This window comes from Catharus ustulatus, chromosome 3 (genome assembly GCF_009819885.2).
Source record: "Catharus ustulatus isolate bCatUst1 chromosome 3, bCatUst1.pri.v2, whole genome shotgun sequence".
NCBI classification, from domain to species: Eukaryota; Metazoa; Chordata; class Aves; order Passeriformes; family Turdidae; genus Catharus; species Catharus ustulatus.
In genome coordinates this window covers 35,341,039-35,363,036 of record NC_046223.1, presented here as the reverse complement: position 1 = coordinate 35,363,036, position 21,998 = coordinate 35,341,039, and the positions used below count along the sequence as shown (strand labels likewise).

Genomic DNA, 21,998 nt, shown 5'->3' with positions numbered 1-21,998 from the left:
TATTTGCCTTAATATTTCTATGTGTCCACTGTGCAAGTAAGGGCACAGATAACTATTTAATTCCCCATCAGAAGTTCCTCTCATGGAAGACTACTCTCAGGGTTGTCATTGCAATAAATTTGCTGCAACTTCATTACTGCCCATGTAACTAATGCATAACAAAGTTGTTGATTTCTGGTGGGGAAAAAAAAGAAGCTGTAAGTAGAAAACAATCTACAGGTTCTCATGAATAGTTAGGCAATATTTGCAACAAATTAGTCTAGACTAGTCTGAAAATACTGAAATAATAGAATTTTAGTTAATAGAACAGTGTTTGTTTCTTTTGTTTGTAATTTTGTCTTCTGTGCAAACTTCTGGGTTTCCCTTCCAGGAATGCTTTTTTCACCAAAGTAGTCAAGATAATGAGTCTCTTTGATATGCTTGAAGATAAATGTTCTGTGGTTCCTGTTGAATTAAAGCTGTTCCTAAAATAAAATGCATTTTCCAGCACTGGGCTGTGTGGATGACCAATATGTGAGGTAGAGGGAAAAATACAGGTTATGGTTACTGATGTGTCCATTCAGTTCAGTTCCTCCTTGACTGTGTCATGACTAAGAACAGGCATTGATGTGCTCTGCATTGTTGCAGAACTTGGATTAAACCTGAACTGAAACATGAATTATTAATGAATGATTGCTTGCTTTTATTTTGATACTGCAACTGGGATTTTAATAACATTGAGAGAAGGATGCGGGAGGTGGGTGTGAAAACCAACAGCACAAGCATATATGACCCCAGGAGTCCAGGGCACAGAAAAAACCTTTGCTTTTGATCTGACCTGTTGTGGCTCCTGACCATGGTGTCTTCTGTAAAGACCAAGAATGGTGTGCTCATCTCAGCAGGACCCAATAGTTACATGGGCCAGGTAAGATCTTATTCAAAGAACCAACTAAAATCAGTTTTTGCTAGTATGCTGTTGTAGACTGGTCAGGTTTTTGGTTTTTTTTTTTTCTCTTTATTAAGTGTAATGCGCTTGTCTCATGGTCATTGGTTTGAAGTGGTACATAGTGTTACCTACGTTTCTGTCATCCTGGAACTGAACACCAAAATGTAACATATGCTCTCACATAGAATTACAGGATAAACTGAGTTGGAAGGGACCACAATGATCATCAAAGTCCCTGTCCTGGCCCTGCACAGCACCATCCCCAAGAGTCGCACCATGTGCCTCAGAGCATTATCCAAACATTTCTTGAACTCTGTCAGGCTCGTGCTGGGACCACTTCCCTGGGGAGCTGTGCCAGTGCCCAGCCACTGGGTGATGAACCTTGTCCTGATATCCGTCCTACACCTGCCCTGGCACAGCCTCAGGCCTTTGCCTCGGGTCCTGTCAGTCACCACAGAGCACAGATCAGTGCCTGCCCTTCCTCTTGCCCTCATGAGGAAGTCATTGACTGCCATGAGGTCTCCCCTCAGTCTCCTCTCCGCTCAACGTACCCAGTGACCTGAGACTCTCATACAGCCTCCTCACTAGGCCCTGGGGCCCCCTAGGCCCCTCTTGGTTACCTTCCTCTGGATGCTCTCCCAGGGTTAATATCCTTCTTGCATGGTGTCCCTCAGGCCTGTAGGGTACCTGCCGCAGGTGGTGGCTGTGTTGTTTGTGGAAACAGCCAGCACCGGCTCTGCCCCGGGCAGGCCCTGCCAGTAGAGGCTGGGTGCGCACCCTGCGCCTGCCTGCCAACAACATGGCTGCTGCCTAGCCAGGCCGGAGCGCTTCTGTAGGAGCCCGTGCTGCCTGACAGCCAAGGACTGCCCGACTGGCTGCTCTGGGATTAAGGTGTCAGATATAGTTCTGGAGAACAGTAGTGACAGGCCTTTCCTGGTGTGACACTATTTACTGGTGTGGTAAAGAGAGTAGAATGCTTAAACTGGCAGGAGAGAGTCAGTGAACAGCAGGCCCTGTTGCATGGGTTGCACTAGATCTTGTCAGGTTGCTGGTTGTTGAAACCTGTTGGATTAAATGTTCCAAATCCATCTTGATACATCCTTGAGCAGTCTGCTTTAGGTGGTGGCTTGAGCAGCAGGGCAGTTGAACAAGATGACTGCCAATGGATCCAGAAGGCCATTTTAGAATTCTGTTATAAACCAAGATTCTAGAGCTTGTGCTGGAAGGATCAAGCAGTGAAATACCACACTGCTGTTTTCTGTACTGAGCCCCTTGGCACCTGTGTCTGTCTGTCCAGGTAAAGGAAGCAGTGTAGAGACAAGCATTGACTCAGCACAGACTTCAGGAGCTTCTGGTTGCTTAGCCATGTTAGATAGGCTGCAACTCTTGAATGAAACTGGAGCTGTGTGTCAGACAAGAACCACAGCAGATAGCTGGGTAAATTTGCTCTGTCAATTTCTGATCTGTGTTGGTTTTGTTTGTTTTCTCACTTAAAGAAAAATCAAACCTTTGGTCTGCACCAAGTACAGAATTTTAGCTGTTGGCAGCTGTTGGGATAGAATGCTAAAAGCCTTTCTACTTCTTATGCTCTGCTGTAGGTTTATGTATCCTGGATAGCACACTCTTAAAAATATTTTTCTGAGCTCAGATCTTGCCAACCTGTATGAGTAAGCTTGAACTCAGTGTATTGTTCTATTCCCTGTTATTTATCTTGACCATCTCCCTGTGTCACTTTTTGTTGATCTCATAGGCATCAGAAGAGCACTACTTTTGCTGTGCTGTGAGATGAAAAACTATCCTGAGTTCAATTCTTTTAAGCAGAAAGAGCTACAGATGATGTATAAGAGATTTGTCACTGCATATTGATGAAGCTTGGGTTAGTCTCAAAGATATTTATGGCTGACATGGGATTATTTTTTCCCTTTTTTTTTAAAATTTACAGTAAAGAATGCGAGACCTAACGGCTCAGGTAACGAGCAGTCTGCTGCAGTTTCCAGAGGTGACTGTTGAGGCACTTGGGGAAGCTGAGACAACACTAGACTCTGTGTTGTGTGGGAAGTTTTCTGGAGGTGAGCATTTTCCTTTAAATTTGGATTTGGTATAAAGTTGTTATTGCCTGAAGCACAGGGTCAGAGCATCAGGTTGGTTCTGTTCAATAAAATGCATCAGAATCAGAAGTGCTAAGCATTGAAAGTGCAACAGCCTGCTCCAATCCTGTGCTATTTAAATAATATTGCTGACCATGGTCCCTTCCGTTTTGAATGAAATAGAAGGCAGTTTTCAAAGAGGAAATAGTGTTGTTTCAGAATGTATTTCTCCATACCAGCTCAAGCGTTGCCCACGTATTTCCAAGGTTTTTAATAGGATGCAGATGAGGATCCAGTGAGAGTTGCTGACAGCAGCTAAGCAGATTAGGCAGTTGACTTTCTAGGTGATCTGGAGGTAGAGCCGGATGCCTCTGTGAGTGTCTGGGCTTCTGTAAAGACCAGGTAGAATCTTATCTACCTGACTTTACGTGCAGGAGTGGAGCTAATCCTTCCTTTGAACTTGAAGTTCCTCACTAAAGGAACAAGCGTTAAATTCTTTGGTGAAAACAACACTTGTTAAATTCTTTCTGGGATCAGCAGGTGTCAAAGTTGAAATTTATGCATGCAGTGCCCATTTTAAGATAATTTCTTGTCCATATCCCTGCCCAGAGTAGTCATGTGTCAAGCAAAATTGTTAACTGGAAATGAACTGATTTAGATGGGCTGTATTTGAAGTATGCTCTGAGACTTGTATTGCTGTACATACTCAGGGGTTTTCTAGCAAAACCAAACCAAGCTCAGTCTGTTGTAATGTTTATCCCAAGCAGTCAACGTTCTTGGGTGCAGGAATGACAAGTACAAATGCAGGAGAATGTGGTTATTAATTTTAAGATGTACTGGTTGAGGATGGCAGTGGGTGATTTAAAGGAATGGTCCAGATGTGGGTAGGTTGGCCTTCCTCCATTGGTGCCTTTGGTGCATTTGAAGGAAAGGCCTGGTGGCAGCTGTTGTTGCTGCTGTTTCTGTTCTTGTGCTGGGGATTTGTTGAGTGGTGTTCTTTCCCCTTGCAGGCAGAAGTGGCCTGGCGTGGCTGGCGTGTGGCCCCCAGCTGGAGGTGGTGAACTCGGTGACGGGAGAGCGGCTCTCTGCGTATCGCTTCAGCGGGGTGAACGAGCAGCCTCCCACTGTTCGTGTGGTGAAGGAGTTCTCTTGGCAGAAGAGGACTGGACTCCTGGTTGGGTTGGAGGAAGCAGAGGGAAGTGTTCTCTGTCTGTACGACCTTGGGATCTCAAAAGTGGTTAAAGCAGTTGCTCTCTCAGGGAGGGTATGTATCCTTTTGGGAAAATGAAGATTTTGTGGTGTTTGGTGCTGCATATTCCTGTTTCAAGAAAAGCTTTGGAATGTCTCTTTGAAGTTTGTATGTTTTCTGTATTGTATTAACATTTTGTCAGCCAAGAGAGCCTTTTTCTCAACAACCCTTTCTACATTTTCATAATATTTGTTTTAAGGCTCTAAGGAGCACCATGTTTCTGATATTATTTTCCCTGTGAGTTTATAGTGATTGCATGTTGCACGGTATTTTCCCAAATTCTACTGGTTTGTATGAAGCAGAAGGACAGCATTCAGATTCAGTGAGCTGTGAGAAGTTTTCTTTGTTCTTCCTCAGAATGAATTGGTAGTAGTCTAGGAGAATAGGAAAAAAGCAGTGCATAGCATAGTGAAAAAATATGTCATTTCGGGATCTTCTACATGGAATATTTTTGGAAGACTCTGCAAAATTAGTAAAGATTCATTTAGAGCCAGCTGTACAATGAAAAAAAAAGTACTTTAAAGGCAAAAAATTTAGAAGCAGTAACCATTAAGTCTTGTCTAATTGTACAGCAAGATGTTTTTTTTCTCTTTCCTCATCACAGTCACTAAGACTTGAAGCACAAGAATTTAAATAATGAAAATACTTTTGTTAGTCCTCTGAACAGCAGAGAAGATTGAAAATTTAATTTGAATCACAGGAATTGTGAAAGAAAATAAAGTTGCCTGAAATTTATTAGAGGTACCTGTAAGATTGGAGTTCGTGTGACCAAGGTGAAAGGTGAATTGTGTAGCAGGGGCCAGGCAGTGCAGTCATAAGCAACTGCTTGATACAGGAGAGGGGAAAACTTCAGGGAGCCTATGAGTTTGCATATTTCCCCCCACTTCTGGGGGTAAATAACCTACATAAAAAAGATGAACTGCCTTGTGACACTCACTTCTTTGCTTTGTTTTCAGACAAAGCTTTGTTGCTGATGTAATGCTGTTGTTTTATGGTGCTACATTTGTAAGATGCCAGAAGATAGCCCCTGTTCTTGTGTTATCCAGCTTCAGTGCTGTATTTATCCTATGAAATGCTTGGCAAACAAGGCCTGGACTGTATGACAGTGCTGATAGGCTTTGAATAGTGGGAGAACTACATCTAGATTTGTCTTTCTTATTTAAGTCCTTTACACATGGTGAAGCTTCTAGCATGTAATTGATTTCATGTCTAAGACACAATTATTTTTAAGTAGGAAATGAAAACTGATAAGCTATAAAGACAGAATACACCATTTAAGTGGAGAGAGCTTTCTTTCTATTGATTTCCTTTTCTCTTGATGTAAAAGGGAACAATGCTTTAAGTCTTATGAACCTGCATTTCATTCCATGTTTCTGATGTGCTAATGCTGGCTTCCCATCTGAGGGTTACTGTTGAGGCTGTCAAAGAGCTCTGATATTAACCTGCAGCTCCCTGCAGGTGACTGCCATCGAACCCATCAGCAACGACGGCGGAGCCAGCGTGAGCACCCGGCACCTGCATCAGAGTCTGCGATGGCTCTTTGGGGTGGCAGCAGTGGCCACAGATGTTGGCCACGTCCTTCTGGTTGACCTTTGTTTGGATGATTTGTCTTGCAGTCAGAATGAAGTAGAAGCATTGGGTAAGTTTTTAAACCTGAATTTAGAAGTAAGGAAATGCGTTTCTTTCCAAAATCCAGCTTGTATTCCAGTGAAGACCCCAGCGTGCTGACAGACCACTGACATTTCTGACATTGCTGACTGCAGATTGCAGATGGCAGTTTGACATTGTGTGGTCCTGAACTGATGAAGAAATGGGAGTGGCTTAGTACTCCTCCTGATATAAAGAAGGCTCTTGCTGCTCACATCCCTTTGTCCCTGTGATTCTTACCAGTGGGATGTAGGAATTTTTCCATTTGGGTCAGTGCAGCTGCAGGATAGGAAGTTGTGTCAGTGTGTACCATAATTCTTGGGAGTGATCTCCTGTTTCCGTTCATGACTTGGGGCAACTTTTAGGCTTGTGTTTTAAAATAACCCTGGTTTATCAAAAATCCTGCATTTGGGTGAATGAATACTGCAGTTTGGGTTTTCAGGTTGCATACATTGTTGTGGGTGTTGTAAAAGTGGCTTCAGGACGTCAAGTGGCTTCAAGTAGCTTCATCACAAGGCCCAAAATCCTGGTTTATGGGGTCCAAGAAGAATTTGACTACAATGGTTACATTTTAATCCAGTTTTGAAATAGGAGTGAGAATACCTGTCCCATTGGAGAGTCCTTTTGTTCTCTGAATGGGTGCAGCAGAAACAGAAACAGCAAACAAGATGCTGCAGTAATGGGTGTTTTGCCTGGCACAGTAAAATTAGATTATACCCGTTGTATAATCACATCAGCTTAAAATGGAACTGAAGAGGCATAATGCATTAATTTCTTGCCTGCTTTTTTGTGTAGATCTAGAAGTTGTCACGAGAATTCCTGCTGAAGTTCCACAAAGAAGAGAAGCTGTGACGAGGGAAGGGAGGCATCTCTGTTTCCAATTACGAAGTCCTTCAGGAACAGCAGTGTCAACCCTGTGCTACATAAGCAGAAGCAACCAGCTCGTTGTGGGTTTTTCTGATGGCTACTTGTCACTGGGGAACATGAAAACTTTGAAGAGGGCGTAAGTAGTCACTTTCACTGGGTCACACACACTTGGAGGTGCAGGGGTCTCAATTTTCTGCTTCAGGAAATATATTAATTTCAAGAGCCCTTTTTCTGTGACTGGCATATTGGGCATGGAGTGTTCAGAAATCCTCTTCTGAAATAACTATTAACTCATACATGGATTAAGCGCAGTGCCTTCTCTCCAGTGGACTGCAATTGATTTCTTACCATTTTTGTGGAAAGTACTGGGTCCTGTCAGACAAGGGATGTGAGAGATCTGATTTTTATAAGTCAGTTTGTTCTGTCCAGTCATATTCAGTGAAACAAGGCAATGTGGTTTTTTCCCGTGAGACAGGTTTTAGAAACTATTTTTCAGAACTAGTTACTGCAATTAGGACATACACTGAAAAGCTTCCATGTATGAATAATGTGATTTTGGTAATTATATTTTTTTAAGGGACTAGGAGTGAGACATGACAATTCAATAGCTGATATGTGCCTGAAAGCACATTCTTTCCTACACTTCAGCCTTCATCCAAGTAGGGGGGTGACCCATTCCAAGGCTTAGATGCACATAAGCCAAATTTTCCTTGAAAGCCTTAGAGATGAGAATAAGAAGCATGTAAATTTATAAGCAATAGAAAAATTAAGAAATTATTTTAAATCTTCTGAAGAACAATCTCAGAAGAGATTGACCAATTCAGATGAGGGTTTACTTTACTAATCTGCAGTTACTCACCAAAAAGTACTGATACATAAATAGGTAGTGGAGGCTTAATTGGGTGTCAGGAAAAGATTGTGAAGGTACAACTAAGGTTCAGAAGTCTGAAAGAAGAATTTTGTTACTATGTTGAAGTAAAGAAATGAGAAGCTCTTTGTGTTCAAATTACTGCATTTTAATATTGAAATAGACTTTAACAATAGGAACAGTGCTTTCCCCAGAAGTTCAGCTAATCATTTCTGTTCCTCCTCCTCAGGCAGAGGAGGGCATAAACAGAAGTTATTGCTTTGATGGACAGAAATCTCCTCACCTTGACTGCTTCATTAAAGGTAGTCACTTGCTTAACTCAATTATTGGTCTCTTCTATTTTTTATTCAAATCTGTAGGCACTACACTCAGCTTGGAGGAGGAAGGATTCCTGTCTGTGCTCTTACTTTTCAAGAGCCTGAGAATGACCTTCAAAATTGTTGCTACTTATGGGCTGTTCAGTCTACACAACAAAGGTGAATAAAAATTATCATAGGCCATTGATTTTTCTAATGTTTTTTAATATTTGTTCACATAGAGCTGTCCCTAAAAGAGGACAATGACAGTATTGCTGGTTGCTCCATGAGAGCTTCAGAAATCTTTGGAGTGTGAGTCCTTGTGTGCCAGTTCAGCTTCCCTGGCAGAAAAGGAGCCGTGTTCAGAAAAAAAAATAAATGGTTTCCAGCTGGGATAAGGAATAAGTCAGTGTGGAAGGGTGTGCTTCATGCAAGAGAGGGACGGGAACTTAGGTGGGAAGGGGACAAACATACCTCTCTCTCTCTCTCAGCATCAGCAAGCCACTTAGTCAGTCCAGCTTTCATTGAGTGGCAGTCTTCTTGAGCTTAACTTCAAAGCTGTTTTCATGGAGAGCACTTTACTGTGAAAAGCTGTTTCCAACAATTTTAGGTCCATACTGCATATTAAAGCTTTGCAATGGTACAGTTAGCATTTTCCCCTGAAGCTGTTCATGTCAAAATTTCCTCCTTTCTGTTTTACTGGCTAGGTGTGACCAATTATCATGTTTTGGGAAGCAGTGTTTTTCTTTTTAGGAAGAGGATGCTCTTAAGTAAGTTTTAGCCTAGATCTAATAAAATGGCAATGAGGATTGTAAAGCAGCTTTGTAATAAAATTTCCTCATTTATACCTTTTGCAGTGAAGGGAATGCTGTGAATTTGCATCTGTTGCAGTTAGCATTTGGTGACAGGAAATGTCTGGCATCAGGACAAGTCATGTACGAGGTAAGACAGGCCTGTGTGTGAGAAGATGAAAAGACAAAGTTTCCCTTGAATATCAGTTAAGTTGGCTCTTTTTATATGAATGAAAGCTGAAATTTCTAGTCATTTAAATGAATGCCTGATGAGTTTATGGTATTATCATGCTTTATCTTATGGATCCTTTCTGTATATCTATTTCTGTGTATCTAAAGCAGTTTGCTTACTCAGTACTAATTTGGGATCTCAAACATATTGTCCATGTTCATTCCTCATCCTGTACATAAGGAATTGAGGGATATTTCCCTGATAAGAGCTCATGTGGTTTGAAAGAAGGTTTTAAATCTCCAGGAAGTTCTCATTGTTACTAAAGAGATGAGTATTCAGTCTACTGACGTGCGTGTCGATAACGTCTCATGACAGACTTTTAGCTGATGTAATGCCAGGTTCTGTAATCAAAACATGGAGCAAAGGCTTTGTGTGAAGATGTGTTGCATTGTTTCAGATGTCTCTTTGTAAGTGCGTGTTCAGGTTTGTAAAGACACCTTGATGATGCAAAGAATTCTGCAAAACATGTTTAGATCTAGACTAATGTTAGGAAAATGTTAAATTTTGGAAGTATGCAAAAGCCTTTAGCGCTAAACTTGCCCATTATGACTTGACAATTCTCTTGCATGTCAGATGTAGTTCCTATTGATGGGAAACATACAGTAAAAGAGGCATGTTATGTCAGATATTTGCCTTAATTCATATTTAGGTATAATGTATGCTATTTCAAAATTGCTTTTCCTCTCTTTTTCATTTGTTTCCCCCAGGGTCTTACATACTGTGTCAAACTCTTCAGTTTAGATCTCTCTGGTGGAATCTTTCCCTGGAGAGGGCAGACCAGCAATACTAAATTCCTCAGCTTTCAGACCATAGAAAAAATTCGCAGCCATGCTGGCAAAGAGGATAGCATTAATGAAGGTTTGTTCAGATGTCCCTGCTTGGTTATTCTAAACTACGTGGTTTGGAAATCTAAGCAATGAATGCTGTTCTGTATCCACAGTTTTAAAGTCTTAAATAGTTGTCTAGCTGACCTTAGTGGGTTTATTGAAAAAAACAAAACAACAACCTGTGTTTTTAAGTTATGTGAGACTTCTTATCCCTCTGAGTGTCATTCTTTAAGGGAAAAAGTAGGTTTTATTTTATGTTTGCTGGGATGCTAGAGCAGTGTATGGGGTCATCTGCGTAATGCTGGTCAGTCAGTTTGTTCTGCCAGTTGTCTTCATTGAAAAGTAATACCATTCTTTCTATTGCTTAGGAATGTTGCTTGAGTTTTTTTTTCCTGCTCAAACCTCTGGCTGCATCCAGTGTGCATCCAGTGAATCCAGTTCCCCAGGGCTCAGAACTGGGGCTTGTGACATATCTTCATCAATGCTCTGAATGAGGGGATTGAGTGCACCCTCAGTGAGCTTGGGACAGCACCATCTTGGACAAGAGTGTTGATCTGTTGAAGGGTCAAAAGGCTCTGCAGAGGGGTCTGCACAGGCTGGATCAATGGACCAAGGCCAATTGTAGGAAGTACAAACAAGAAGACAAGCCTTTTATGTCTTGTTATTATCAAGGATGAGGCATGACGAAATACCTGTTAGTTTTTTGATGGTTTCTAATTAGATTTTATTCAGAACCTTTTCAAGTCAAGTTCTTGGCACACATGAGCTTCTGCTGGATGTGTGTTGTGGTTAGCAGTGAAGTTGTCTTTGAGTTGTGAAGGCAGTTGTTATACTCTTAGGCAGTTTCAGCAGCTGACAAAATTGAAATGGCCCAAAAATTCACAATGAGGCATAGCAAAGTGTGTGAGGATCCCTAGTGATGAATTGAAGAGACGACAGAGAAGCATTTGCAAAACATACTGTCTTCTTTTGTTTCTTGCTGTATTAGAGTAAATGATATTCACAGACTTTGTTTTACACCTAGAGAATGCATTCTCCCCAGAGAACACAAAACATTCCACTTACTGAGGAAACTAGAACAGAACATTGGGAATCTTTGATGCTAAAATCTTTATTCCTATGTCCTGTTTGTATTTTTAAGTATTATATTATTTATTTAGTTGGATAATTTTAATATTTTACTTTGACTCTTTAAAATTCCTCTTTAGTCACATATGGAAATCAAATCACATTAGCTGAGTGATGCAACTATAAGATAAATTCAAGTTTGCTTTCTAAAAATAGCAATCTATGTGTTCCTAGCATATCTTTTCCACAAATTATTCAACCAGCAAATTTAATTAATAACATGCAAAACTTAATAACTGTGTATTTGATTTTGTTTAAAATAAATGTAATTTGGATAAGAAAAAGAAGCAGTATGGCTGGAGTCTATTGCAGAGAAGGTAGCTATTTCACACATTTTTTTATCATTCCTAGTAAAGTGTTGTGTTTCATGAGTGAAATAATAGCAAATATGTCATATTTTCTCCAACAAGAAACAATGTCTTGTCTTTGACAGTAATCTCTCCTGACACCAGTGTATCAATCTTCAGTTGGCAAGTGAATACCTATGGTCAGGGAAAACCATCTACTTATTTGGGTGTGTTTGACATCAATCGCTGGTATCATGCTCAAATGCCAGACTCATTGAGGTAGGTTTTAATTAAATAACTTCAATATCCCTACAAAGGACTAAATTGAAAATTGCTGTTGAGCTTATGCAGTTGTTTTCTTTAAGGCCAGAAGAATTCCTTCATGACTGCCCCTATTTTGCACTGTGGTCACTGGATCCTGTGATAAGCATGACTTCTCCAAACCTCATTTTGGATATTCTGGTACACGAGCGTAGTCTAAGTCGGGGGGTGCCTCCTTCTTATCCACCACCTGAACAGTTTTTTAATCCAAGCACCTATAATTTTGGTAGGTATTTCACTGCTTTTCATTTGAATTGTGACAAGCTTCAATGGAGGTCAAATGCCACTCAGTGGTTCTCTTTCTTGCTCACTGTTTGTCACACAAAAACCAAAACAAAAGAAGCCCCCCAAACCTTCTCAAACCTGGTTACCTTGTCCTAACAAGGTACTTCCTCCTGTGGAACATACCTGGCAGGCTGCTGAGTTTAGTGTTTGGGGGCTTCTGTAACATAGCCTGGGGAGGGGTGATGGTCATAAAATGGAATGCCTTGGGCTGAGGCCCAAAGCACAGCCCCTGGGTAGCACTCCAGATGAAGTTTGTACAGAGAGACTAACTGCTTGTTATGGCAAGTTTGTAAGTGATGGGATGAAGGAAAGGGGTGCTGGAGGTTTGTCTTTGCAGACAGCACTATTTAAAATGCATAAACTGGTGCTAAGGTACCAAGGTCTGTCAAATGTTCTTGTTTCTGCAGATGTGACGTGCTTGCTCAACTCGGGAGTTGTTCACATGACTTGCACCGGCTTCCAGAAGGAGGTGACATTTTTTACTGTGTTGAGACAGTCAAGAGATGAACCTTTTGTGACTTTTCTCTTGCAGTGCTTTGAGTGCCAGAGACCTCTTCATGCTCATCCACATGCATAACTGCAGGCATATCCTGCCAGTTTCATGCAGTGGTGCTGTTTTAGGGAGGCATGAGCAGGGATTGAATGGTTAGAAAGGAATGCTGTAGTAGGAAGAAAGAGTGTGGTGGAAGCTGGGGAAAGTGTTTACTTCATTGTAGAGTGAGGAGTTAGGGCTTTGACTGCTGATGAACTTGAGAAAGGAGAAAGCAGGGAGAAAGGGGAAAGTGATTTAACTCTTTAAGAAGAATTCATGTTTTCACTCTCAACCTTGACTGAATTATAACTTCTGAGCCACTGCACAGCTTGTGACAAATCCTTTCAAATTAAGTTCCAGCTCACTAAATATTGCCACATGAATCAACTTCTGCACAAACAAGCACAGAAGAGTGATTTAAAATTGGGTGTTAGGTTTAACTTCTACAGAATGTAATTTGTGTCAGGGAAAATACCAGGGGCTCTGTATTGACAGACAGGCTGGAAAATACTTCCTTTAGCATTGCAAGGGTTGGTATTTTCTTCTACAGGGTATTTTTTAAAAAATTGAAATCATTCATTTGGTTGTTGTTTTTAAGACAGAACTTTTGTGACTGAATGCTGTCTTAAACTATGTGTTTTGATTGATGTTTCAGACGCTGAAGTTTTTGAAGAAATCTGGTCCTTTAATAAGTGAAGCCATTCGTGACAGCTACACTCGGTGTCTTGTCGCTGGCTTGCTGTCTCCAAGACTTGCTGATGTTCAGCCATCCAGTCTGAGTCAGGTGAGTGTATGTTGGAGAATCCAGAGAGAAACACACCCATATTTTCTGAAGGCTGCAGAGGCTACAAGACATGACCATCCGAGTTTTATGTGATTTGCAAGCTGCTCTGACAGGGAGGTGTTGACATTATTTAGCAGAAATAATAATATTCTTAGATGCAAACTCCAAGTTTGACTGGGAAGAGCCCTCTTGGTAAGCAGACCCAGCCCATAGAATGCTTATTTTGCAAGCCTGATGTAGGCTCTTACATTCTGATTAGATGTTCAGATGTCAACTCTGGGAAGTAACTTGGGAAAGCAAGAAATTTTATTATGACCTTTGCTGGATTGTGACTATATTATTCAGATTCTTCTTATGCATTTGAGCATGGATTGCTTTTGGATGCTAGAAAGAGAAATTTGAGAACTAGGTCAAGAAACTTGATTTGGAATTTCATTGGCCACCCTAAGCAGTATTTGACAAGTTTCCTTGTCTGAAACAAGATTTCAGAAAAATATGGAAGTATCACACATGCTTTCAAATTACAGAATGTGTAGAAATCTTTGAATATAACAATTTTACTTTGAAGGCAAACATATTTTGGAATATATTTTTAAAATTAGACAAAGGGGGGAAAAAAAAGAAAAATCTAAAATTCTATGCAGGATCATTTCACCTGAAAGAAATGTCTGAACAGCACCTGGAATAAGCTAATGTATTATTTCCCACACGTGTGCGTGTCTGTGCATTTTCCTTCTGAAGGATTGCCATGACACTAGAATGCAGTATTTGAACAGGCTGAAATTTCAGCCTGTTAGGACTGAAATGTTGCACTTCTTTATGGTACTTGAACAAATTGAAACTTAATGTTTTGGCTGTCAAAGCTGCTTCATTGTCTTGCTATCTCGGGAGCTGCTTGGCCTCGGCTTCACTGTTCCCATGCAAACACAGTTGTGTTTGCTGTGTCCCCTTCACGTGCTGCTGATGGCAAAGGGGTGTGCCCAAAGTGCATAATGGGTATTAGCAGAGGATGTTACTGAAAATAGTCAGTTGGGACTCAGTAAATGAAGACTGAAACCCCAAGGCACAGAAATAGAGATGAGAAGTAGCCTGTGTGAAGTTGAAATGTCAAGAGGAAAACTTCCCTGTGTTCCTCAAACCAGCTAGCAGTCCAGCCTGTGGCTCGAATTAAGACAGAATCAAGAATATGGAATTAGTTGCATCTGCAATATCCAGTTAGAAACGAACACTTCTGTTTAAGCCCAGGTATGAAAAGTGTATGAGGTGGTGATGTGTTTTTGTCTGTTCTGTTCAGGAGGAGCAGTTAGAAGCAGTGTTGTCAGCTGCTGTGCAGACGGGTTCTTTAGAACTTCTGACAGGATGCATTAAACACTGGACTTCTGAAGGTAATGCTCCCTACACTGTTCTTATGTTGTGTCTGTTTTGGTTGGAAATTGTGGCTTCATGTCTTGTTTTCTCTTCTTAAAGAGCAGCCAAGTTCTGCTGTAAATTTACGGTTTGTTCTTGAGTGGACGTGGAACAAAGTGATCTGTACAAAAGATGAACTGGACCAAATCTGTGAGTACTGGTGTAGTAATTTTTGAAAGCTGGAGTGATTCTTTGTAAAGGATCTTCTTCAGTAATCTGTTTGTAGCCAGTGCATGCTCCTGGTTCTTGAAGTTGTTCTTTAAGTCTCTTGTGGCTTTTTGAGTGTCCTGTGGATGTCTCTGCTGCCTGATGATTGAATATTTCTCCTTGACAAGGTGTTCCTCTGTTTGACGGCTCCTGCAACTTCATTGACCCACAGACATTACAGTCCCTTCAGCACTGCCAGCTGCTTCTGAGCAACCTCAGCACAGTCCTGAACTGTTTTCTAACAGAAGCTCGAGAGCTTACTGAGAGAGGTTGGTGAAAGCACTGCTAGGTCTTTGGTCTGCTTGTTTTGATTTGGAAGGATGCTTGTGTTGTAACTGTGGAGACAGGAGCTGTTGTTCTTTTGGATGGCTGGGAGAGAGTCAGGTTGGGCTGGGAGAGAGTCGGGTTGAGCTGGGAGGAGAAGTTTAAATCTGAGCAGTTGGGACTTTGATTTAAGACACTGAGTTGAGGGGAGCAGCTTGTTGTGGAGTTGATGGGGCTAGGTAAGGGAGGCTACACTGATTTCAGCAATGAGCTGAGTAAGCTCATGGGTGACAATTACAGCAACTGAGTGTGATAATGCTGAGAAATGTTCCTAATTTTTAGCTAGCAATTGATAGTTGTGTGTAAATTGCTGGGAAATATAAAGGAAACCAAAATGTGTAATATTTAAAGCAAGTTTCATAAGTTTTTTTTTTTTATTCTGATTTTATAAATTCTTGTTAACAAATGGAGGGAAAAAGAGGGCTGTAATCTGTTTTGCTGAAGTAAAAATCTCTACTAGGTGGAAAACAACTGTCTTCTTCCTGAGTAGATCTAATAGATAATGCTTTGTTTTTTCAATTTTAAATTTAGTGATTCTATTTCTTTGTAGTGATTGGTTTTTGTTTTGACAAGTGAATGGTGTTTTTTTCCATCAAAGTCATAAATGATCCAGAGGGACATCTACAAGTTAAAATCGCTCCACCCTGGATTTTTGTACTTTCAATTTGTTCGCTGAAGGAAGCTTTGTTAGGAGAAGAATTGCAAAATTGAAATCATCTTAATGCCATTTTTTACAGGTTTTTCAGACTTGACAAATAAGCAGGTGGTAACCAGCCTCATTTCTTTGTATGCACAAGTTGTGATCTGGTTCTGTCGATCCAGTCTCCTTCCTGAGGGTTTAGGTAAGCAGAACTTCTACCAAAACACTTGAGGCTGTTTGATTTCTGTCTGTCTAGTCCAGTTTTAGTTGAAAAATGTGGCCTTACTTCTTTAACTTTATCCCCTCTAGATGATCACATGCAGTTGTCTAGACCTTTCTACAATTACCCCCTGATTCAGAGCTACTACACGGGTCATCGAGAGAAACTCGAGCGTTTATCAAGGTAAGACTCAGAGGAAATCTCCAGAGAGATGCCACTGTTAGACTGTGTGAGAGTGTTACTTTTGCAGTTAAAACCCTTTGTCTGCACTTCCTTGGCATTGCATGTAGCAGAGCAAGAAAGCAAACCTGGAACCCAAACCTGCAACTCTTCTCTTGGATTTGTGCTTTGGTCTCCTTAATTAATGAGTTCATTGTGACCTAAGGACTGTCTTTCCTCTGACTCAGAAATGTGTGCCACTGAGGGTCTGGAATGAGTGTTTTACTGTGTCCAAGCCCTTACTCTCTTTTGTTGCAGAGGAAAATGGGATTCTGACTGCTTGATGATTGATGGAATGGTTTCCCAGTTGGGAGAGCAAGTGGAGAAGTTGTGGCGGAGAGATGAAGGCGGCACTGGGAAATACCCACCTGTTAGTTTACATGTGAGTGTTGTGTTCGCTGAAAACTCCAGCAGTGGTGCCCTAAAGGCAATGGTTCTGAAAGACAGGAGCATTCAAAACCTTTCCATCTTTCATTTCAGGCACTGCTGGATCTCTATTTGCTAGAAAGCATTGAAGAAAGTGACAAGCATGCAATTGTATCCTTTCCAGGTTTTGTTATTACTCCTTCAGTGTGTGCACATAAATGTTCTTATGTTTGTCACCTGTGTGTTTTTTGCGAAGTCTTTTCTCATACAAGAAAACAGGTTCCCTAAAATATTCAAGATAAAAACCTTGCTTTGTTTTTCTCAAAGTATAATACAGTTTTTAATTTTTTAAAGCACTCCTTTCTGTAGCAAAGAACTGTATGTTAGAACAGTGTCTGAAATGTGCTACTTCAGAACACAAGGGTTTGTAATAGTGGTTTTCCAGCAGCTGATTTTTGCCAAAATAACTTGTTTCCCAGCCCAGCTAATAGTGTTTGCTTTTTTTTTGTGTGTGTGTTAAAAGTGCAAGCGCACAGAATAATAAAGAGGGGGTTGAGAACAGTCATTGGGCGGAAGCCTAATTTTTAAGCTGCTGGAAAACTGAGAAGGGAGCCTGGAGAGCAAAGGGGTTAAAAATGGTTGTAGTCCCAGACTGCCTTACTCAGACAAGTCCCTAACATGAGATGTCAGAAAGAGAAATGACATTGGAGTGAGGGATCCACATGCAGTTCTAAACACAGTTTCAATCAGTCAGTGCCGAGTTGCATTGTAAGGGCACCATAAATTGTGTTGTTTTGTGAAGTCAGGAAATGGGGAAAACAAAACAAATGTAGAATTTGTTTTCTTTAATAACTAAGCATTGGCTGTTCAGTTGTGTTGAGTGTCCAACTGGTACCTTCACTGATGGAAGCAGAAGTCTTGAGTTTATAATAGCAGTATATAAATACTTCTTTTATATCTCCCTTTTTGATTTTCTTACAGAAATCCACAAGGAAGTTTTTTCAGAATGATGATTTGTGGTTAGGACCTGGTTATTGGTACAAGAGGTTTTAATATCTTAAAATGTCAAGATCAATACATTGGGGTGTTCTGCTTTCTACCATTTTAATTTTCTTTTTTCATTGTTTTGCTAAATAAATGTGATACAATTTTTGTTTTGGTGATTTATTCACCTTAATGAGATACTCTCAGACAATTTACTTGCTGCTGGACATCATGCATTTCTTTCCAAATAAAACAGAAACTTTACTTGTTTCCTTTCCAACTACCTTTGCTATCCCTTGGGGTCTTGTTAAGCTGATTCGAGGGTTTTGGCTTCTAGATCACAATGATTATGAGGTAAGTATGAAACAGTTGAGTTAGACATGCATTGCACTGCAGTGCTGTAATTAATAAAATCATTTTTAAAAATTGGTACTTAGGTATTAGAAGCTAGTGTAGCATTGGAATCTTTTTTGTAACACAGCTCTGACATTTTCAGCAGTAATTAGGATTTGAAATTTTGGTTTAACTACTTTGACAGGAAATTGATTAAAACAAAGGCATAAGCAGCACAAATAATGCTTAATATTTGACTTTTCAAAGCAGTCTGTGGTTAGGTTTTCAGCAGTCTGGTTGGACACTGTTTCTAAAAGAGTGTTTTGTGTACTTGAAGCATGGAAACTGTGATGGTAGCAGGAAGACTTTGAGGCAAAAGACTACAGAAGTGACTTTTCGTCCTGTTCTTCCTGATGCTTTAGGTTGTTCTTTGCCTGGCACAATACCAATAGAATCAATTTGTTTGTCGAGTAACTTCTTATTTAGTAATGTATTAACAGAAAGGGATGTTTGTACACAGAATTTTTTAAACTTAGAAAAATCTGAATTGCTCCTGTTAAAAGATTCACTTTGTTCTGTATGGTTGATTTTTTATTTTTTTTTCCCTGCAAGTGCTGAAGAATTTTTACTAGTTTGTCCTGGATCAAGTAATGTGTTAGTCAGACATCTAAGCTTGTCTAACCCACATCCAGCCTTGCTGCAGATAGTTTTGACTGTGTTTGTTGCCTGGCTGTGTATCTGTGGTAACGAAGCTGCTCTCAACTTGTCCAGAATGCCCTGGCCCTGCTCTTCCATCCAGCTACAATCAAGACTGTGTCATGGCAGCACATGAGGATAGTTCAGTCCCTCATGTGCCAGGGAGAGCACAGGAAAGCCCTCAGGTACATCCAGATGATGAAGCCGTCGATGTCCAGCAGCAGTGAAGTGCGGCTCTTCCTCACCGTGCTGTTGTCCAATAGGTAAGGAAACGTCCCACTCTTTTGGCATTCAGATATTGGGAAATGTGAAGAACTGGTGATACAAATGGGGCTGTCCTCCATTTCTTTTGATCTTTGAATGAATGCCATCAGTGTGGGGCATCTTTTTGGCTCCAGTGTTGCCATTCCTTTCCATGTCCAACACCTTTACTGCAGGTGCATGGTGGAGGCTTGGGGTCTGTTGCAGCAGCACACCACAAAGTTAAACATAGAAGAGCTGTTAAAGCACATGTATGAAATCTGTCAGGAGATGGGGCTCATGGAGGATTTGCTGAAACTTCCCTTCACAGACACGGAAAAAGTGAGTTTGGAGAAGAAACAAAAAAAATCTTCACTGTCTCTTTGGCAAGAGAAGAGGCAGAATCGTAATTGCTGTTTGAAATGTGTTATTTCTCACAGGAGTGTTTGGAGAAGTTTTTACAGACCAAATCTGGTGCTCAGAATCATGAATTCCTCTTAGTCCACCATCTGCAGCGTGCCAACTACATCCCAGCACTCCAGTTGAATCAGTCCATGAAGACCAGTCTGACGGTAAGCGTAGATGTCCTCCTGAGTGTGGAAGTTTCTGATGGTGTGATTGATCACTTTTGATAGTCCTCAAGAAAAATTTTGCTTTTATACTATTCTTTGAAAGACTAGGAATAAGTTCCTACATGTCAACTTGTAGCTGACAGCTGCACCTAAAGGCTGGCTGAAATAATTTTACTAGTGCAAACTGGCATGTGAATTTATAAATTAAATGTTGTAGACTGTGGGTGACTCCACTGAGTTTGTTTGCATCTGAGGAAAAATAGGTATCTTTTCTACCATCCCATCTTTTCATTCAGATCCTCAGATCCCTCTGTTATATATGGTTTAGACTACAAAAGTAATTTTTGTCTCTTTCCTCTGTGGAATAAAGAGTATGTTGTATGTTATGTCTTCTATCTTGCTTTTACCTGAGAGCAGTCTGCACACTCAACAGGTAAAATACGTGCAGTGGGCTTTTGTTGGGGTTTTGGGCTTTTTATTTTCTCAAATTATACAGCAAGCTGTCTGATTTCAGTAGTTTCATGCTACCAATTTTATGACATAAATTCTAACCAACGTTTCTCAAAATATCCAGATTAAATTTTGTGTTATGTGAACTTCTCTTAGGGATCCTCTGATGCATGTGCTGCTTTTTGAAACTGTATTTTTCTTGTAAATCAAAAGGTAGTCTGGGAAGGTTTAAGTCCCTTATGTATGTGAAAACCGTGCTCCAGATAGGTGTGTATAGGTAGATTTTCTTAGCTTGTTTTAATTTTCCCCTCATTTTGTCCAACATAATTTGTGATTGCCCAGTGTATTCAGTAATCTCAGACATCTGTATTTCATGATAACTACAGCAAAGCCTGCTCTTCCATAAGTCATTAGAAAATTGCAGGTGTTAAGAAGTAGGTAAGAATAAGGCTCTGCAAAGTGCTAGTCCTTTTAACTAGGAGTTTTATGTTCTACTTTTATTCCAGTCTACCTTGCACCTATCCAAAACTACCAAGTGAAATTGGTGTGTGCTCCTGGGTGGAACTTGGAACTTGCTGTGGCTCTGTGCAGTGGATTTGTTCTCCTTTGTCTCTAGAGCAAATTTAGGTCTTAGTTAGAAAGAGCAAAGATAGTTCTGTGCAATGAACTTCTGGGAAATTGTTAACTTCTTGCTTTACACATTTCCTTTGTCAGAATGATCGTGATCCTCGCTTGAGAGAGAGAGCAGTTGTCAGAAATTCTCTGCTAGACCAATATATCAAGATCCTTCCCACAGTTCAAAGGAAGCTGGCAGTAGAGAGAGCCAAGCCGTACCGTTTGCCTTCATCAGTCTTAAGAGAAGGTAATTTTAGAGAAGGGAAATACGATGTGCAGGCAGCCATCACTTTGATTACATGAGGCTGATACTTTTCCCTCTTGCTTTACAGTCCCAAGGCCAAAGCCGTTATCAACAGCAACAAGGCAGGCTAATGCAGGAAATGTACATATAAGAACAAGTTTCATCAATAAAGTACTGTCCAGATTTAAAGAAGCATGGCTAGGAAAGAAGAAAACCAGTTTCTTAGAGTATAATAAGTAAGCAGCTTTTACACGAAGTTTAGCCTTGTTCTATGTGTTTCAGGGGAGAGAAAAAAAGGAGAAAAATCTGTTTGAATTACGTTAGTGCCTTGGTGGGAAGGTACATGTGAATACAGCTTTGTTTTGCTTTTTGCACATTAAATAGGTAACATTTGAGACACAGCTCATCATAAGTAATATTTAGAAAAAGCGTATTTTTTTCCTACGGTAATCTTTGTTATGCAAATACATGTATTTACATTATGGGAAATGTGCATACAGAGTTTAAGACAGCTGAAACTAAAGCTTTGACTACCACCAAGCTGTTGGTATACAGACTGATAGACAAAAAAGAAGTGCCTGTCACTTCCATGTGGGCCTAGTATGTCACCCCAGGGTTCACCTGTATTTCTTGTTCATCCAGTGTTTTTGTTGTGCATCATCTGAGATGATGGCAGCATGCTTTTTTTTTCATTTATTTATTGATGTTCCTAGTTTTAATTGTGTATTTTAACAGATTGCTGGATTTGGTGGTTCGTCCTGTTCCATCCTGGTCTGTGGCACAAGATGAGAGCCAGCAGTGCCCATGCAAGGCTTCTACTTCTTTTGTGGCATCCAGCCCCCTGAGATCAGACACACATCACTCCAGCTCCCAAAAGAATCTGCCAAGAGCATCAGAGTTGAATTTACTAGAAACTCCTCTTGCGGTCAAGGTTTGTATTTTAAAAAGGCAGTAGCAAACAACAAAGCAGTAGCAACCAACAAAGCTTGTGAGCTTTGTTTAACATGAAACCCCTAGATTCAAACTGTGAGGTATTTTTAGCATGCTTGTAGTTATTGTAGGCACTGTTTTCAAAGTAGTAAAATGGGAACAGAGGGAAAGTGCAGTTTTCAGCTAATTGCACTGGTCACCTTGTACCACAGCTTTGAGAAATAGCCTTCTTTTTATTGCATGGAACAAGGTAAGATGAACCTGGACTTTTCAATCTATACGTAGCTGCTTAAAGATGCAATTTGTGGCTTAACCATGTCAGTGTTTAGCTTTGTGTAGTTTGATGTGCTTTTCTACAACCAAGAACTGCATGGCTCAGACTCTTAAGCCAGTCACACAAATGGCAAATAAGCAATGTCAGATTC

General features: G+C 40.5%; 1 protein-coding gene across 1 annotated transcript; it reads left to right on the top strand.

The window, feature by feature from the left end:
- The first annotated feature begins 2,873 nt into the window (after positions 1–2,873).
- On the top strand, positions 2,874–21,895 carry LOC116994624 (protein ELYS-like). The gene is made up of 25 exons (XM_033056467.1): positions 2,874–2,994; positions 4,023–4,276; positions 5,720–5,900; positions 6,704–6,911; positions 8,003–8,119; positions 8,797–8,881; positions 9,670–9,820; positions 11,351–11,483; positions 11,570–11,751; positions 12,218–12,279; positions 12,998–13,126; positions 14,421–14,511; positions 14,594–14,683; positions 14,869–15,009; positions 15,802–15,906; positions 16,014–16,107; positions 16,402–16,525; positions 16,624–16,680; positions 17,701–17,847; positions 18,598–18,785; positions 18,960–19,104; positions 19,203–19,334; positions 20,499–20,646; positions 20,732–20,879; positions 21,379–21,895. The coding sequence occupies exons 1-25, from the start codon at positions 2,874–2,876 to the stop codon at positions 21,596–21,598; spliced, it is 3,453 nt and encodes a 1,150-aa protein (XP_032912358.1). The 3' UTR covers positions 21,599–21,895.
- The last annotated feature ends 103 nt before the right edge of the window (positions 21,896–21,998 follow it).

Excerpts from the sequence above, each read along its gene's own strand:
- LOC116994624 (XM_033056467.1), top strand. The coding sequence starts at position 2,874 with ATGCGAGACCTAACGGCTCAGGTAACGAGCAGTCTGCTGCAGTTTCCA. Across the intron at positions 11,484-11,569 it reads CAAATGCCAGACTCATTGAG|GCCAGAAGAATTCCTTCATG; the intron begins GTAGGTTTTAAT and ends GTTTTCTTTAAG. Across the intron at positions 12,280-12,997 it reads GCACCGGCTTCCAGAAGGAG|ACGCTGAAGTTTTTGAAGAA; the intron begins GTGACATTTTTT and ends TTGATGTTTCAG.